General features: G+C 49.7%; 2 protein-coding genes across 2 annotated transcripts in view; one reads left to right on the top strand and one right to left on the bottom strand.

The window, feature by feature from the left end:
• LOC135820184 (sushi, von Willebrand factor type A, EGF and pentraxin domain-containing protein 1-like) overlaps positions 1 to 7,401 on the top strand; it is a 102,936-nt gene extending 95,535 nt beyond the window's left edge. Inside the window, exons 22-25 of the mRNA XM_065333495.1 lie at positions 4,403 to 4,587; positions 5,531 to 5,907; positions 6,038 to 6,187; positions 6,318 to 7,401. Of these exons, the coding sequence (XP_065189567.1) occupies positions 4,403 to 4,587; positions 5,531 to 5,907; positions 6,038 to 6,187; positions 6,318 to 7,401 (1,796 nt within the window). The remainder of the gene's footprint in view (positions 1 to 4,402; positions 4,588 to 5,530; positions 5,908 to 6,037; positions 6,188 to 6,317) is intronic.
• A 2,074-nt stretch (positions 7,402 to 9,475) lies between these two features.
• Positions 9,476 to 10,027, bottom strand: LOC135820185 (THAP domain-containing protein 5-like). The gene has a single exon (XM_065333497.1). The coding sequence runs from the start codon at positions 10,025 to 10,027 to the stop codon at positions 9,476 to 9,478; it is 552 nt and encodes a 183-aa protein (XP_065189569.1).
• Positions 10,028 to 19,598: the final 9,571 nt, after the last annotated feature.

Raw genomic sequence — 19,598 nt, forward strand, 5'->3', positions numbered from 1 at the left:
ATACCAATACTGGAGTGCCAAGTGGAGGATTCGGTTCGAACCTACGAAATCCCAAGCGATAACCATATCACGGCTGCGCAAATACTGGTCCATCCCGCCAATTCTGTTCAACGGCATTGCACTTTTCGAAGTAGAATCTGTCAAGCTGCAGAGAGTGACCTTCGACAGCCAGGTCCTGTATGGAGAACATGCAAACTGTCGCCATCGGCGCCTCCCAAAGCATTGTCTTCCATCACAAGGCACTGCCGGTCTTAGACCAGCCTGGGCGACTCGCTACCTACAAAGGTTTCATCTGCCCCCTGCTTGAGTACGGACCACTTGTTTGGCACATTGCAGCAGCCAGCCACCTTGCCCGCCTGAACAAGGTCTGGCAACATGCCCTCTCCCTGGTAGGTCGTGGAACCGTTGTCGACAGCCTGGAGCTCTGCGGCCAGATAAGTTGCCTCTGTATGTTTTTAAGCTCAAGTGTGGTGCACGCCTGCCATCCCTTGAGCCCCTGCTCCCTCCCCTGGCAGCACCTACCAGAGAACCCCGTACAAGACGGCAGTCTCAGCAGTCGCAAGGTCACAACCAGCAGCTTAGCATCCCCTCCGTCCACGCTCCAACAATGCCCTACTACTCGTATTCCCATACGGCTTCGTGCCTACCTGTAACTCCCTTCTACCTGCTATACTAAGTGAAGCACCATGCCACCGTGGCCTCCAAGCCTTCTAGCTGAAGACGTATCAGCACCTCCGACGTAAAGACTGGGTTTGAGCGACAGATATCTGCCCATGATCGGTTCTTGGTCACCTGCCTTATTACCTCAATTGTTGCGCATACTCGATGCCGGTGCGTGCGTGATGGTGCATGTGTAAATGTGTGCGTGTGTGTGTGTGTTGGGTGTGTGTGTGTGTTGGGTGTGTGTGTGTGTGTGTATGTGTGTGAGTGTGTGTACGTGTGTGGGTGTGGGTGTGTGCGTGTGGGTCCCATATGGTGCAGTGGTATGTGCAGCGATTTCCAATCGATAGGTTGCGGGTTCGATTCCCAACGATTATGGTCACACACGTCTTTCTTCTCTTGCTCATTCTGTTCCTGACTTTTCTTTCATTCTCCTGGGTGGTTACCAACAGCCAGTGCATGCCGGAGTATGTGCTGTGATGTGTGTGCGGGAAAAAAGAAAATAAAAAAGACCAAAAAGTAGGGATTCACTGGCCAGAAGAAAGCAACTTCATAGCTGTGTGGTGTAGACCAGGCTGAATAGTTGCGGTCAATTCTTCAGCCTTGCAAGCGGTTGAATGGTGCAATTCCAGCACAAGTTGCTATGGCTTCTGCTGTAGCATGGCTATCATCGCTTCCGGCGATGGGCGTCCAATGGTCCAATGGTCCAAAGGGTGTGTATGTAAGTTTGTGCGCTCATGTATGCGTGTGTGTGTGTGTGTGTGGCTGTGTGCACATGTGTTTGTGTGCGTGTGCACATGTGTTTGTGCATGTGTCTTAGGGTGTGTTTGTGTATATTCATTCGGATGCCTGCTACTGGGCGTTTGTGGCAATGTGTGATGTGCCTGTTCTCCTGTCCTACATATTATTTATTTCTAATTTGCTCTGTTGTGGTCCTGCTCATTTTTCTCACTTCGTATCTTTTCTGTTTGGTGCGCATGAGCAGTGCTGAAACGGAGACGCTTGGTCGGTTGAGCTGCTCTTGCCCACCTCCACTGCTTAGTAGTATGGGCATCTCTGTGCGTTTTTGCCGGTGTTTGCACCATGATTGTTTGTGGCTATTTTTGTAAAACAAAAATAAAAAAATTCGCGTTCGCTCCGGGCCGTGATTTCCATGTTCATCCTGTCGCCGCTCAGTGATTCTTTATCCTATCGCGACGAACTTTATAATCCCGGAAAGATGAGGTCCTTGATAGTTTGTACACTGGTCTATGGAGTGCGATATAATGGGCGCTCGCTCCCGGCCGTGATATTTATCCTGTCGCCGCTCAATGATTCTTTATCCTATCGCGACAAACTTTATATCCTCAGCAATGCCTTCAACCATACACTTCCTGCAGTACGAAAGAAGTAGGGCCTGCAATCCGTAGAGGGTATAACCTGACTTAATTTCAGCATGTTGGGCTGGTATTTCTACGGGAGGTACTCGACTATCACTTGGTGGGGGGGGTCTGATCTACAAACTTCCCATGTCTAGGAGCTACATCTCCGCCGTTTTCACAAAGGGTGGTGGCATCCAAACGGATGCGAAAAACTCGGCCTCCAACGCAGGGGAAGTTAAGCCCAACATCCTTTTTTCACCAGTTGCAGTCCTCGGGTTGCTGAGTCGAATGCAATGGTCTTGGTCCGAGGAAGCTGAGACACTCCCTTCCTACTTTATTCCCAATTGAACTCGCCTTTTCTGCCGAAGTTAGGTGACTGTGCCCAACTAGATGGGGATTTGCATCCAAAATGTCACCAAAAGCGCCATAGAAGCATGGATAACTGCGATTGGCCCACCGGTTTTGGTCCAAGAGGGCTTCGATGCAGCATTCGGTCCTTATTCCCAATCGAACATGGTGGAATAAGCATTCAGGTGCTCAAGCGTACACCAGTCACCCGGTCACCGTGCAAGCTACAACTTTCACACCAAGGTTCAACTCAAAGGTTCGAAGGTTCAACCCGAGTGACAGGAAGGCGCCCCAACAGGCTATGGGTTGGTTCACATATCGCCGGTACGCGCCCGGAGTCATCAGGAGTGGGCCTCTTGCAACGTCTCCCAGCGCATTGTGATTATGTGAACCAGTGCAGTCGTAACAAAATCATACGGTAAAATATTGCAAGAGACCGCGGGCAAATTGGACAGTGCCCAACATTTGCGATCTGCCACAAAAGTGGTTAGTGAACCGTTCGCGCCGGTGATCGCCGGCTGCCGGGAGCCAGGCTTTGTCAAAAATTCAAACCAATACCATACTAAACTAAACCTCAATTCTTCTAAACTGGAGCTAGAGAGGAGGTCCGTTCGCCATTTTTATAGTCGCTTCAAGGTGGCAAATAAGTCAGCATACCAACCCGTCCTTCTCGGATGATCTTCTTGACTATTGTGCAACGTATGAGACAAATAGAATTGAAAAAAATAAAAAAATACGAAGGATACATAGACAAGTTGGTGTGACTTCATCAGCGTTTGCGCTCATAATTTTGACACCACCCCATGCCAGACTGCAATAAAAGGTGTAGAAGTGGTTTCAAAATCCCCAGTAAAAAGTACCACCCAGTGGCCATCACCGAAAGACCTTGAACTCCTGAAGAAACAAAGAATTCAAGCTCCAATCGGAAAACCTGTCGTAGCATTTGGGCACATTCCGTACTACTTTGTAGTAGATTTGGTAGTGTTGAAACGATCTCACCGGGTACTCGTTAGCTCGCTCGCCAGAAACTCGGCTCGTTTGTGCGGCCAGCTCATTTGCACAAATGAACACCGTACACCGTACTCTGTACACATGGCAGTACATGTCGACCGGGGAGTCGAAAAAATATTTTATGACTCCCTGGTCGATCGAGAGTCCGGTCCCACGCAAAGTGAAAATCACTCGCAGATGCCTGCACGACACTTGGGTTGTTTCAGTTGTCGTTGCAGCTTTGGCGGACTCTACTGATGTCTTGTTCCGCATCTGCTGACCTGTCGCAGGATATGCTTCGGTCACTTCTCCATTCGAGTGAAAGTTACGCTCAGTCATTTGGAAGTTTTCTCTCGTGATGCAGCGAAGAAGAGGGCTACTTGCAATCTTGGCAAAACAGTCTATTCTTACAAACTTTACAAAGGCTACTCAACGACGGTGCTGAAATACATCTCGACACCAAACAGCAGTCCGAAGTGAAGCAGCAGCAACCCCAAATGCTGGCGGTGATAATTTGAACCAGCTGAAAAAAATCATATTTGCGATATCAATGAAACTCGTTAGCTCGCTCGATAGCTTGCCCGTTAGTGGAACTGATCGCTCGTTTGTTATAGATACGCTCGTTTCAACACTAATATTTGGTACTCAAACTGTATGCGCAACGGATCAGGAGCTGGCTCACCGCCGATGTCTTGCGGCGCCGATTTTGCTGATGTGAACCAACCCTATAAGAAACGCGTTTCTAACTTTGCCGCTCAAGTATTTTGTAAAGCACCACAGCAAATGATGCACCTCTCTAAAGGTCTTTCCCTCAGCTTTCCAATTGTAGAATTGCTGCCACAGATCCATATGTTTTCTATATTGTAGGTTTCCAACAGAAATGCCACATTTTCATTTACACATGGTGGACAGGTTTCACTACCATGCAGTCTTTTCGGATGCAGCTATACCAAAAAAATGTATAACCTCGTCCTTCGTCCTGAAAAGATGAAAGAGTTTTCATTGATTTTATGTCGATGCCATGATGAACCATGTCTTTGCAGCAAGCGATTGTGGAGCGATCCTGGAACCTGTAAATGGAATGTTCTTTACGAACGGAACTACTTATGGCTCTATGGCTTCATTCACATGCAACATTGGTTACAACCTAGCTGGCTCCTCATCAATAACTTGTCCTGAGTCTGGAGTATGGTCGGCTAGCTTCCCCAGCTGTGACCGTAAGTTCAGAGTATTACCAAAAGCTGACCACTCTATGCACTCGCTCCGGGAATGTTGTACTTGATAGATCGCACACTGTATGGAATCACATTTCTATGAAACAACTGGCAGTCAAATATTGTATTTTTTGGGGTGGATGGGGGGGGGGAGGGGTAAGAGACGTCATAAGAACTATAACATCTCTGCTCGCTTTAAGAGTCTTCACCAAAGGTACTTTTTCGTCCCTTAACCCTTTGAGGGTCAGCTGGTTTTCCATAATTCCGAGGCGTTCGCACAATACAGCACGCAGCCACGGATGGGCGATTTCAAAAATTTCCAACTTCACTCCGCCTGCAATGGATTTTAATGATGTTGGGGTCGCTAAAAAGCTTGTGATCTCTTTCATCGAAACGTAAACAAAGGCAACGGTAGCCCCTCAAAGTCCTTTGAGTGCAACTCCATTGCGCCTGACTGAGATACACCACCCACATCCACAATTTCCTTTGGTTCAGGACTTTTACTCAACGCAGAATAAAAATTCAAACTTCTTCATGTTGCCGGCGTTCACGCATTCGTCTTGGTACCCACTGCGCATGGGCCGCTCTGCTATGTGTCATGGGGAAACCCCGTACGCGCGCAATTTCAGCTCGACAAATTCAAAATGCGCAAGTAGAGTGTATAGAAACGCGTCCGTAACTTTGCTGCCCGGTTATTTCGTATCGCGCCACAGCAAAAGACTCACTTCTTCAAAGAACTTTACCTCAGCTTTCAAATAAGCCCTGGTTTGCGAAATTCAAGTATAGAGGTTATGCGAAAGGATCACGTGCTGGCGGCGTTCAGGCGGCCAAAGCGGCCGCGCTCCGCAGGGGTGGCAAAAGAGATGAAAAGTTCAAAAGAAGTACATGTGCCTGGAATAATTTCACGAAGGAAATTTCCTGTATCGCTGTTACGTTCCTCTTCTGTTCTTTACAAAGGACTATTGTACGAACGCTGAATCAGTGGCCATGACTTCTCCCAAGTTTTCAAAAGTGTATGACGAGTTAGATGACTCCAGCAAATGCCGGTACCGTGAAAAGCTCGAGCGCGTTGCACCAGACTCGAGTGATCCTTACCTGCCCAGAAGTATTTTTTTAGAGGAAGATAAATTTCCACTTGTGGACTATCCCGATATTTACAATTTCTTGGTCAACGCGCCCAGCCCCTACACCAAGGAGCAGCTCAAGGCCTACAAGAGCTTGGAAGGCTACAAATACCTTGTCAGTGGCTGGGTCGGCGATGTTCGTGCGTTTCCAGCGTCCGAATCTGACGCATGTGACAGCAAGTTTATCATCGCCAAAGTCCGCCATTCCCAGTCAGTTTCCGGCACCCATCTGCAACCCTGGATTGCTGCGCAAAACGACGGTAGCGTGATTTGTGCACACTGCACCTGCATGGCTGGTCTCTGGTGAGTCTTGTTCTCACGTTGCTGCGCTGTTGTTCAGCCTGTATTCTAGAACGCAGCTGATTCAGAACACAGGAAGCACTTCATTGCCGTGCCAATGGTCAACTCCTTCAATGAAGGAGGTGGAGTATGCCAGGATTCGTGACATAAACTTCACTGCACCCGACACTAAACAGCATGGGAGCAAGCCGTAGGTCGGAGGAGAAGGTCCCTGCTGATATTAAGCAAACCTCCAGTGCTGAGCTGGGTGAACTATATGGAAATTTATGTCAAGCCGGTAAACCGTCATTACTCTCCCTTGTTCCCGGGTTCTGCGATAGGTACGTACCTTCCAAGCCCGAGGGATATCCACCCATTTTGGATTTATTGTACGAACCAGACATGCTGGATGCTAGTTTTGGGGACCTGCTCGTTCGTTGCGAGGCAGTATTTCCAGCGGTCTGTGTTTCAGAGGAGGAAGCACGCGCTGTGGAACAGGCTACGTTGAACCAGGCAGATTCCAAGGCCTGGTTTGAATTTCGCGCCGGCCGGATCACAGCTTCAAAGTTGAAGTCTGCTGTTTGCACGGATATTAGCCAGCCCTCTACGTCCTTAGTCCGCTCTGTGTGTTACCCTGAGGCACACAAGTTTCGTAGCAAAGCCACACAATGGGGATGTGATCACGAGCAGAAGGCAATTGACAACTATAGTGAACATGCCAGTGCAACACATCAGAAGGTTGAAGTACTGCCCAGTGGCTTTGTAATTCATCCGGACTATCCATATCGTGGCGCTACTCCCGACTCCCTTGTGCAGTGCTCCTGCTGTGGCAACGGCGTGGTGGAAGTGAAGTGCCCGTACGGGTGGCGAGACAGTAGCCTGCATGATGCTGCCGATTCAGGACAGTTCTGTCTAGTAAAGTCCGGCGGAGCACTCCATCTTAAGCAAGACCACATGTACTACTACCAAGTACAGCTACAGATGCTGGTGTGTAAGGTGCAGTACTGTGACTTTGTTGTGTGGAATGAAGGTCAGCTGTTTGTGGAGCGTATCTGTGCAGACACAGATTTCATCCGTGAAGCGGTACCAGGTGCCCAGAAATTCTTCCAGTGTGCTGTTCTCCCAGAGCTTGTTGGGAAATGGTTCACTAAGACGTTCTCCACTCTTCCTGCCGATGCGTCTTCAGCGGCTACATCAGCCTCGGAACCACTTGGTGCTGCCAGTACAACATCTACTGCGGATCAAGAACGCCCTCCGGAGTTTTGCTACTGCAAGTCTGTGAAGGCTGGCGAGGTACTGCGATGTTCCAACAACGATTGCAGTATTCGTTTGTTCCACATGACTTGTTTGCAGCTGAAGAGTAAGCCAAAGCGCAAGAACTGGACCTGCCCGGAGTGTCGCAAGATTAAATCTGCCACTAAATAATGATATGCATGTACAATTACAGTGGTAGCGACTTCGGCGACAAGTTTATAGGAATGTTGGTCGCTAAGCACAACGTTCGTCAGCCTACTCAAGCTCAACTGCATGAGGGGTGAATTCCCCGAAACACTGTGTATTGAGCAGGGAGTGGTGCTTTCTTGCAGGTTTGCCGGAAGGAGGGCTCGAGGGACTTCTTCTCTGCTCTAGATGGCAGTTGTGAGTCAGTCAAGTGTCTGGATGGAAGTCGTGAGTTTGTCAAGTTTCTGAATGGCAGTCGTGAGTCAGTCAAATGTCCAGTCAAGGCGGGAGAAAAGCTCGACCTCTAGTATGGGGTGCAACCAACTTTCCATGTACATAGTCATTTTTGTCGTAGCATTTGTAAATCCAAGTCTCAAGCATTTGAGAAGTGATTATATTCATGGAGCCTGCTATTCTGGTATTTCTAGAGTTGCATTTTCAACTTGTTCTGCTGTGCCTTCCACGGTACTTGCTGTTGCACTTGCCACGTGTGTGCATACAATCGGTGGCTGGGTTTTCACAACGATTTCCGTTACCTTTCTTGTATTTCTTTGCTTGCATGTATCTCTGAAGGACCATAATGCTGATTCGTATTTGTGGGTCCCAGGACATGCGTGAAGACCACTCACTGCTTATGCATGTGAGCAGAGGAACTCCATCATTACACATCAAACACTTCGCTCTTTACGTCTCTTCCGGGTGATGTTGGCATAAGTTGAGTTGTTCTTTGGTGCTGGGCATACTACATCTGATGGTACATCGCGCACTACCCAGCACCCTAAGTTGGGTTTCAGGGCTATTCATAATTATTATATTGTGTTGTCCCTATTTGGACCACGAGTCATTATATTGATGCAACAAGAAACGGAGGCATGTCGTGAGTGATGATAGAAGCCATTATTATTACTATTATTATAAGTCTGTTGGCGTTGCCATGACCAAGCAAGCTTGGCTAGCCAGACAAAAGAAACTAGAAACAAGCGAGGTCAATAAGGTGAACACATGCGCATGCAACTGCAGAATAGGTAAAACAGAAATATAATTGCCGGTATATCCAGACAGTCCAAAAAGCACAAGGGGTTAATAATAAATTTGAATAATAATATAATAATAATATAGCAATCATTACAGCTGACAAAGCGGCATGATGTAATTTACTCGAAAGGTACGACGGACTCACAACAGTTGCACAGAGCACAGCAGACGGTGACAACCTTGTCAATGAATGCACATGATGTAGCTTTATCGTCATGCATGAGGAAAGCAATGGGCAAAGTGCCAGAGAGGATCGTGTATTTCTGGCGAAGCATTCCAATCACTCGCTCCACATGGATACGGACGCGTGACACTTGTCGAGCACTGTCCAATTTCAGCCTGGAGAGTTGCTTCTTCCCCTTCGTAAATGGGGGCATCACCAACTCTGCGCAGAACATGCCAACGCTGTCTTCAACAGTGAAACCACGGTCAGCCAGCACCTGGTCACCCGGATTTAGGTGACTAAGCAGACCGCAGTGCTCTGTGATGAACTTGTCTGAGGCTCTCCCGCCCCATGCATGCGAAATAAATGTAATGACACCTTGTGGCGCTACGCCAATCAAAAACTTTGCAGTGTTATGGCTTTTATAGTGAGAGTACGTTTGAGCTCTTCCCATCAGATCAGAAGGTCGTTCACAAAAAACTTCAAAGCAGTCAATAATGACAGCACAGCCCGGGAAATGCTTGCGAAATTCAAGTGGCAGAGTTTTGCGTAGTTCGTCCCTTTCCGGCCATTTGACAAGTGGTCCCAGCATCACATGCATCACCCGGATCCAGCGCTGGAAAATCCGGCACACGGTCGACTGGTGAATGCCGAATCTGTACGCCAAGTCTTGGTCCCGACAATTCAGCCAAAGCTTCATGAGAACAATCAAGAACTGCTGGAAGAGAGAGAGCGTGTGGCGGTGGTGCTGTGGAACTCTCTTCCTCACGTGTTCAAATATGCCCATCATAGTCCCAAAAGACTGCAAACCAGTGTAGAAGAGCACCTTCGCGTTGCTCAAACGACTCGATTGACAAGGTGTCACCTTGTCCTGGAGCGTGTGGCATCCGTTTGCTTTCCAGGACCAAACAGTTGTTTGTCTCTTCCAGCCGCATCAAGTGCTCCATCCATATCCATGTCAGTCTGCGATGAGACACTGGAGACTGCTACAGGATCAGACTCTACCTCTGCACCATAGGCACCAGGCAAATCTGCTATTGCCTCTGTGAAGTCATTCCCGGAGGCGTCCACTTTCACTGGTGTCTGCGTCTTGCTCTCCTCGAACGTCAGCTTCCGCTTCGCTCGGCGTTCATATGCCACCAAATCCCTCTCCGCTTTACGCTTTACAGGAGTCCTGACATGTTCAAAAAGTTTCGGAACGTAAGCAGGAGATAGTGGATCGTTGCTCTTCTCTGCGCCTACGAAATGGTCTGAACAGATCCTGCTACTGTCAGTTGGCTTCCAATTCTCTCGTCTCATAGCCGCAACCCATAGTTTGCGCCGCTCGTCCGCTACAGGAAACTTGTAAAACTTCACAGCCGTTTCAGGATCGGCACGATTGCTACATCCGACGGCTGCACAACTCTTCGGCATGTTGAAGGCTAAAAACTTCAGCAAGCGAGACACCAGCGGAAATCAAAATAAAAGTGAGAAACGATATGTCGACAACCAACAACAAATTTTACTTTTCCTCTCAACGACTAGTAAAAAAATAGTTCAAGCAGAAACGACTTCATTTTGCCACCCCTGCCACTCGCAGCCGCCTTGGCGCTCCTCGTGACGTCATTCGCATAACCTCTATAGAACGCCTCCTACATGAACACAGTTTGATTATGCTGAGTGATGAGAACCTCATGGACGTACTGTGTTGGTCTTGGCGCAATTTGTGAATAAAAAATGTGTCAAATTAGCTGAAGTTACTAACCGTACCTTGTCGGATAATGAATGGGCGGTTATTCGCTCTGAAAGACATTCTTGGGAAATCATTATCTAGATGAGTGCAATACTATATACATACAAGTACCGGTATACGGAATTTCCCTGTGCTCATTCGTCAACTGCGAAATCCTACCAGTGCCCGGGTCATACATTCGAAGATGGTGGGCCCCAATGGTCGAACCAGTACCTCTCCGGCATCCATTGGTAACTTACTGAACCGCCACTTCGTCAGTGCTGGCTTACAGGTTGACCCCGATGCTCCTACTCCACTATTTCCTCTCTACCTCCACCAGCAACTACATTGCACCCCTGATCATCACCCTATCGACTGTTCACAAGTACATTGCAAGACTGCCTCTGAACAAATCCCCCGGAGCTGATAGGATCACCAATGAGATCCTCAGGAAACTGAGCTACTCAATTGCCCGCCCACTCTCCATTCTTTTTAACCTTTCCCTCTCCTCCGGCACATTCCCGTCACGATGGAAGTCAGCCACTGTCATTCCAGTGTACACAAATAAAGGCGACAAGAACAACCCGTCTAATTACCGACCAATCTCCCTTCTGTCTTGCGTCTCCAAACTGCTAGAGAGAATAGTGTACGACCGCTTGTATGACCATATCTCCCATCTCCTTTACCCTGCACAATCTGGCTTCCATCCCAATTTTGGTTAGCAAGTTAGTTTGCTAGTACCTGAAAGGTCTAGCTAGAGTTCGAGTGGATTCCAAGAGCGACAGGTGGGTGATTCTGATTGATGCAGCGCCGCATCAAAATAGATTATCTTGTTACGCTGTGCAGGCAAGAGCAGCGCAAGCCACAAGAAAGTAATCGGCTTCTCGGAATCAGCTCCATTTTGCTGAATGGCCAAGATCGCTCACCTCAGCCTCTGGGATCGCTCATCAAGCTGAGATCGCAGCTCTCTTACCTCCAGCTCAACGCTCGGAGTATCCAGCGCGCCGTGGAGATTTGCAAGTACTGTACGCGTCGTAGTCATTCAAAATACAATCTTGCAAAGAATGGCGTCTGATTTGAACCACACAGGCTATCGTGCTGCCCACGCGAAGTTCTATAGAGAAGGCGACCGTCACGATCGACTTCTCTTTAGAAAATAGCCAGGCAGCGGAGCGGAAGAGAGATGAGCTTGCAAAAGCAAGAGAGTCGATCCCGAGCAAAGATATTTGTCGCCAGCGCCGAGAGCAGCGACGAGGAGGACCGAAAAAAAGTAGGAACCCTTCCTTGGACAATAAATTCCTTGCAGCTAGTTGTCATTCTATACCATACCGTCCATCGTACAAAGTTGCATCACTTCAAGTGCACGCGTTCATGTCCAAAGTCTTAGTTCAAATTGTCCAAAGATAAGCGACAATATTGCTGACGCGGACCAAGTACGGCTTCCCTGCCTGGTCCACCATTAACAAAGCCCACATAGGTAAATTAGAAGTTCTCCATCGCCGTATACTGCGCATCATATGGCCCAACTTCTGCGAGAACCAGGCTTAGGGTGAACATCATTTTTTTGAGAAAAATGATGTTTTGTAAAAGGTTGTGTCGCGTGGACGCTCGAGTGCAGTGAAGTGGAACCAAAGAGAATCTCGCTTGTTTGAAAAAGTAGCAGCCATGGCAGGAAGGGTTTCAGCAGTCGGGGAAGTCAAAGGGCTTCCGGTAGAATATTCCCTGCTACTCCTCTAGTCACAACGAAGAGTTTTTGAGCTGATCGAACGGACTCCATCTCCTTCACTCAGGGATGGCGAAATTTCTGCGTTTGCTGCTGCTTGCGGAAAATGGTGAAGAAATCGTCTCCAGTTAGAGTCGTGATGGCGATAGCGAGGAGAACCTGGACGCCGTCGATCCAGCCAATCGAAGTACGGAGATACTAGTTGTTTCTGGGCCTCACGCAAAGGGAGCACGCGCAGTAGAGCTCATACATTTGCAGCAAGTTCCCGAGGAAACAGGCTTGAAGTCCAGTGTGAAAACTGTTTTGAATTGAAGTCCTTGGCGATGAAGTGCTACTGAATGCCAGGCGAATGAGCGAGCAGATTGAGAGGCCTCCACTCGAGACTTTCCTCGCTGGACAGCTAGTTTGCAAGGGATTGTACGGCGTGCCGAGATAATCGCGAGATTTCACTTGCTGGTCAGCACCAAGCAGACACTGCAGCAAGCCAGCACACTATGAACAGTGGAACAGTTTGAAAGGCTGTGTTCTTGCTTGTTTATGAATAGTTGTACTAGATTCACACTTGGAAAGGTGCCACCTCAACTGGAGTCGGGTTTCCTTGTGGTGTGTAGCGCCAGAGCATGCCAGTACATGTATGCAGCCCCAGAATGTGCTGAGTGAGTAGCAAACAAAATTCACCCAGAACTGTGCATGGCCACTACAGCCTGCAGCACCAAGGGGCCACAACAAGCCTCCCCCACATGCCTACCTTGTCATGTCACCTAAACAAAAATCATCCATGTCTCTCTTCCTTTGGATTTTTTTTGGATTTTTTAACACAATATCCTGGTGTGTTTGAGATACTTTTAATACCACTATGAGTCGACCCACACCTGTAATATTTTGTTTCCTGACCTCCCATGCCCGGTAGAAGCTGAAAATGGGAAAATGTCATTTATCACCCACACGCACATCAAGCAAGTGGAAGTTGGGGTTGCCGAGCTGCTGCGGCTGGATCATATCAAGTGTTTTGTAACAGAATTTGTAATCAGCGAATTGTTTGCAACAATGCATTTATACCCGGCGGCCCCGCAAAGCGGGATTGTAGAAAATTCTGTAACAATGCTGGTAGATGGCAGGCAGTGCAAGAGATTAAGGCCAATGATCCTAACTAATGCTGCTGTGCCCTTGTGGGGCACGGCTGTGCGCAGGTAGTCAAATGACTGCTGGGACCGGACGGTCCTGCTGTATGCTGGGGCCAATTGGCCCGGCTGCTGGACACAATGTGTCTATGCTGGGACCATGTGGTCCTAACTAATGCTGCTGTGCCCATGTGGGGCACGGCTGTGCGCAGGTAGTCAAATGACTGCTGGGACCGGACGGTCCTGCTGTATGCTGGGGCCAATTGGCCCGGCTGCTAGACACAATGTGTCTATGCTGGGACCATGTGGTCCTAACTAATGCTGCTGTGCCCATGTGGGGCACGGCTGTGCGCAGGTAGTCAAATGACTGCTGGGACCGGACGGTCCTGCTGTATGCTGGGGCCAATTGGCCCGGCTGCTGGACACAATGTGTCTATGCTGGGACCAGCTGGTCCTGCTGGGACCATGTGGTCCTGCTGCTGGGCAGCGCGTGCCGCCAGTGCTTGAAAGCTCATGCAGAGAATTGTTCCAAAGTGAATTCAGCTGAGGGGCTTTGCTTGCTTCCCCCCTTTCTGGAGGCGCTAGAACTTAGAAGTGGGTTGTGGTGGGCGGGAGAAAATTCGCACAACACTGCTGATATTGCAAGCCAAGGTGCTCAAACAAATTTGTTTGCATAGAAAGGTCTCGCTGCTGTTCTCTGCCAGCAAGGCTGCGAGTCCCACGCTGGCGCATGTGCCATTTTCCCACGCTTGGGGACGATGTACGATGACAGCCGGCGTTGCGGACTGCCTGCGAGGCGCTGGCCGCGAGTGCTTCTGTGGCATGATAACTTTGGTTTGCCCGTTGCAAACCTACATTTATCACCCACACGCACATCAAGCAAGTGGAAGTTGGGGTTGCCGAGCTGCTGCGGCTGGATCATATCAAGTGTTTTGTAACAGAATTTGTAATCAGCGAATTGTTTGCAACAATGCATTTATACCCGGCGGCCCCGCAAAGCGGGATTGTAGAAAATTCTGTAACAATGCTGGTAGATGGCAGGCAGTGCAAGAGATTAAGGCCAATGATCCTAACTAATGCTGCTGTGCCCTTGTGGGGCACGGCTGTGCGCAGGTAGTCAAATGACTGCTGGGACCGGACGGTCCTGCTGTATGCTGGGGCCAATTGGCCCGGCTGCTGGACACAATGTGTCTATGCTGGGACCATGTGGTCCTAACTAATGCTGCTGTGCCCATGTGGGGCACGGCTGTGCGCAGGTAGTCAAATGACTGCTGGGACCGGACGGTCCTGCTGTATGCTGGGGCCAATTGGCCCGGCTGCTGGACACAATGTGTCTATGCTGGGACCAGCTGGTCCTGCTGGGGCCATGTGGTCCTGCTGCTGGGCAGCGCGTGCCGCCAGTGCTTGAAAGCTCATGCAGAGAATTGTTCCAAAATGAATTCAGCTGAGGGGCTTTGCTTGCTTCCCCAAGAAGAGTCAGTGGTTAGTGGCAACCCCGCTTATACACACTGCTCTTAGCCATATTTTCTTTCTTGCTTTCTTTCCGCGGTTGAGTAAACGCTGTGCTACATGCATGCAGATAGGCTTAGCAGTGACAGTGCGCAACACAATGCGTTAAAGAGTTTGAGTATGTGGTCCAGGCTGGAGCAGAGATCCTTAATCGGGCAAGCTGCTGAGAGGTCATATTCTCACATAAGGGGGTGCAGAGTGCTTAGAGTATTTTGGGCAGGATTGATACAAAAACAGTGCCCAGCAGCACGCGCATGCACACATGGCAGTGTAGCCGGCTCATTGCTGGCCAGTAGGCAGGCCAGCCGGCACACGGAGGTACGTTTTGTACATGTCACTAGCCCAGCGGCCGGCCTTCTGGAGCTGCCAAGCTGAGGCATTCCTTCCGGCCATTGCAGTAGCCCCGCCAATCCTGAGGGAGTGACTGCTAACACCCGGATCTAGGGCTCTCGTCATCCAGTAGTTCACATCTTTGACTGTGAAATATTGCCCACTTCGGGATATGAACAGCGGTGACGTCGTTGGCGTTGCGTGGCGGATAGCGTGGTACTTGTGCATTGCTTGGACAGGGCAGAGCTGGCTGCCGGACCATGGCTGCAAGATGACTTGCCCCCAGTGCCACGTTGGGAGGTCTTCGTTATCCCGAGTCGTATGCTGATCTGAGTCCCAGTGAGTGAGACTTGACCCAGGGTCAGAGTGCGGCCATTCGAAGCGGAGCGGGGAGAGGCGGCAGTATCCTCGCTCACTATGAGCAATCCCGCAAAGGCTGTCATGAAGGTGGCCCAGAGCATGCACCTATCCGATTCGCAGTAGTGGGAGCGCTGGATCACGGTCAAGAGCTGCTGCAGGTCTGATTGGGTGATAGCCTGGCGTTGACATTGTGTCGGTGCTGCTTGCTGGCGGTGCTGCCATTGCTGACGCTCCGCTCCCTTCAGGGCTGCTGTAACTCTATCGTGCTGAGTTGTGTGTGACGGCCCGCCATGGCAGAGAAGGTAATACCTCACGGCGGATACATATACTCGGATGGTTGCGCTAGATCTGTGACCGGGTACGCAGTGGGTGATGAATGCAAGTAAGTCATTTACCGACGGCCTACTCGGCTGGCATCCCAGTTGTGTACACAGCTTCAGATACGCCCCAGACCCTGGCGGGTATGTGCGGGCAGAACTTGGGGCTACTGAGTCCCTAATTAGGTCGCCGGCCTTTATCAGTAGCGTCTGACGGAGATGATGTGCTCTATTGAAGTAGTCTGTTTGTTGGCGTTGGGCAGCATGATGCGCCCATTGTTCTCCCCATAAAGAGAGCGCAATGGCAATTGGGTAGAGTTCCCGCCAGATAATGCTGCGAAATGGGCCATCCAACTGGTGTGCTGACCATGTGCCATAGAACCGCGCTGTGTTGTAAAGCCCTCCGAAACCGACGCCAGGCGTGTCAGTGAAGAGCTGAAGGCTGGGGGACTTGGACCAACTGATGTCTCTGAATAGGGCAATGCCATTCCATGGGAGCGCCGATTCGAGCAACTAGTATGATAGCTCTGCTCGGGACCGCTAGAGCTGAGCTGGCAAATGACTCCGCATGGAGCAAATGACTCCGCATGGAGCCGGCAAATGACTCCGCATGGAGCCGCCAATGACTCTGAGTAGAGCCACCTAATGCTAAATATAAAGGTATGCATGACAGTTGAGAGCATATATTCTCATGGATTGTAAGAATACATTCTCGCGCCACATATATACTGGTACACACAGATTATAGACAGCAATAGCGACAACACGCAAATTGAAGGGTAGTTGGCCGCAGCCAGATGTGAACCGAAGCACGAGTGAGGCATGAAAGCAAGCACTGAGAACAGAGTGTGTCTCAAATGGGAAAGATGTGCATGCGGATAACAGAAATAAGCCATGATGCAGAACCACTTGGGACCGTCAGATTAATTTTCCTGGACCGAGCCAGCCGGGAAAAAACCCTCGCGCCGACGGACGCAGTAGTGAGGGAAAAAACCGGGTGTATAACCCCAATGGCGATTTGGCATCATGTAGGCATGGCAAGCACATATTGGCAAGAGATAAAGAACACGCCCGATGCCGTATATGCAACCGAAACATGTTGAGCGAGAAATACAACGTCATGTGTGCGCCAGAAACGTGAGTTGAGGTAACGGGTGGGAGGTTGGGAAGGAAAGTGTGTGGGAACAAATGTTCCGCAAGTTGCATGCTCCAGAGTCAAAACAGCAATGACAGTGCAAGAGACACGACTAGCGCATGCGCACGGGTCGGACCAGCTTCCGGGGCTGAAAGATGCATGATCAAGCGATGCCCACCCGATTTATTTGGCATGACACCAAGACATGCCCTCTTGCCCCAGGTGAGCATCCACAACATCAGGGTAGTCAAAAGCTGATCTAAGATTCTTGCTGAGGGTAGAATGCTTAACACCCTTAGGACGTGATGCTGGTCTACCAACAGTTTGTTCAGGTAGTGTGTGCGTTGCATGCCTACAATGATGGACAACACTGCCCACGCTTCGGCCCAGGCCACTGTCTATACTCGACTCTCGCTGTTTCTGCTATGCTGGGGCCAGCACTACTGACCCATCCGAGTCGTTCTCGAGCCTGAAACGTTTGGCTGAGGGTTCAGCGGGCCCTGCTGAGGGGCGCAGGAGCCTGAGGAGGAGTGCTAAATCTACGAACTCCCCTCGCAGCACTTTCTCCACCACTCTCGGCCACATGTGCAACACACAGGCCGGGACGGGTGTGGGCATGTGGTGGAGATGCATGTATCTCTTAGCCTGTCACCAGGAAACCCTATATATAGGGTTTGACATAACGCTACACATAAAGACCCTATATATAGGGTTAGGACCCCTAAAGAAAGGGTTTGATCAGTCCTCACAACTGGGCACACAATACACACAGTTTCACTTGGGTTTTTTTGATATGTTCACTGCATTGCCATTGATGTTAGCAGGAGCGCTCCTACGACGTGCGCGAGTGTCGCCGCATTTGCTGCTTCCGACCCACGTGTGGATCAGCTGATGCAGAAACGGCAATGGCGGGAGCGGCAGCTGCGACAGCCGCTGTTGATGCTTCGCCTTCTTCTTCAGGAGCATCCGACGCTGCTGGAACATCGACATCATCATCCTGAGTCGACACCAGGTCGCCAGGAACATTCTCATCGCCCGAGTTCGTCTCCACTAACTCAAGTTGCTCTTCCTCCATCGTGAACAATCAAACCCTAGATATAGGGTCTAGAAAATGTTACGACAGAGCTGCACTAAAACTAACCGTACTTGAAGAAAACAGCAACAAAATGATCACGGTCTTCAGCAAGAGAACCGTACGTACATTCTACGTATGTAGGCCCAGGCGTCTAGTTGCCATAGCAGCCAAGTGGGCTCTCAAGAGAGCTCAAGATAGAACGCGCGGCTGAAAACCCTATATATAGGGTTTGACAGGCTAAGAGATAGGCACGTCAGAGTCAAGCCTACCTCAGTAGTACCTGCCGAGTTCAGGCCTTGTGCGCAGGCGATATCAGCATCCGGCTCGCCAGAGTCGTCCCCGGAAATGGCTTCTCGGATGGAGGAGCGGATTAGCTCGCGGATCTCCTGGTGCTGCTGTTTGAAAACGACTCATGATAGGCTAGCTAGAAAATTCGCACAACACTGCTGATATTGCAAGCCAAGGTGCTCAAACAAATTTGTTTGCATAGAAAGGTCTCGCTGCTGTTCTCTGCCAGCAAGGCTGCGAGTCCCACGCTGGCGCATGTGCCATTTTCCCACGCTTGGGGACGATGTACGATGACAGCCGGCGTTGCGGACTGCCTGCGAGGCGCTGGCCGCGAGTGCTTCTGTGGCATGATAACTTTGGTTTGCCCGTTGCAAACCTACATTTTTTTGAAATTTCACCCTAAGCCTGGTTTTCGCAGGTTCTGGGCCATATTTCGTATTGATTGTTACATCTCAAATCTAGACTTGTATGCTGCTGCATCCACTACCACTCTGCAACACTACCTTGATGCTTCCAAGTGCACCCTGGCACATTCAATTTTTCTTGACCATCACCCTGCTCATTTACAGTCCCTTAATTGGTTCAATTCAGGTGGCACCACCCGAAGCTGCGTTCGTCTCCCCCTAGCTAGGTCTACCCTATTCGTAAATTCCCCTTTCTTTTCCTCCTACTCCACGTGGCTCCAACTGCCTCCCAGTGTTAGACAAGCTCGAGATATGCCCAAATTCCGTACCCTCGTCAGACAGCACTTCAGTATCTCCCAGTAAACAAAGTCACAGTCCCCACTTCCGCTGCATAGCTCGCTGAGCATCCCATTGCTTTGTAAGTTGCTAATCCCTTCCCACTTTGTGTACGTACTTTTCATTTTCTTTTTTCTCTTCTTCCGTGGTTGGTCTCACCCTCTCCTCAATTAAATTGGCTGTCTTGACCGTACTCACGCGATTAGTGCCCCTGGGGCACTACATTTTCAATTTCCATCAGAGCTGAGGCAATGTTCAAGAGATTTAACAATATAGGAGAGGGCACTATGTTTTCAATGCCCGTACATTTGCACCATGCACCGTAAAACAGAGAAAAACAGAGCCTAAAGCCTACTGTAAACTATCACCACTCAACCGAAACGACAACAAGAACTGCGATGTTCATCCAGAAACCACCAGTTCAATGACATGGACAAGAACATTACCAAAAGAGCACCAAACTTGCACATGCGCTTGGTTACAAGCTCGGGGGGGGGGGGGGAGGGCACTATCCAAAGGAGAGAGAGAGAGAGCTCCATTTTATTCACTGGCTCTTATAGACTGGGGCAGTTTTCGAGATGGGGCACAATTACAAGAGAGGGCCCTAATCGCTCCCGTATGGTATGTCTTGTTGCTCTACTGTACAGGAGTCGTGTGCAAAACACTGGTGAACCC

The sequence above is a fragment of the Sycon ciliatum genome, chromosome 6 (genome assembly GCF_964019385.1).
Source record: "Sycon ciliatum chromosome 6, ocSycCili1.1, whole genome shotgun sequence".
NCBI classification, from domain to species: Eukaryota; Metazoa; Porifera; class Calcarea; order Leucosolenida; family Sycettidae; genus Sycon; species Sycon ciliatum.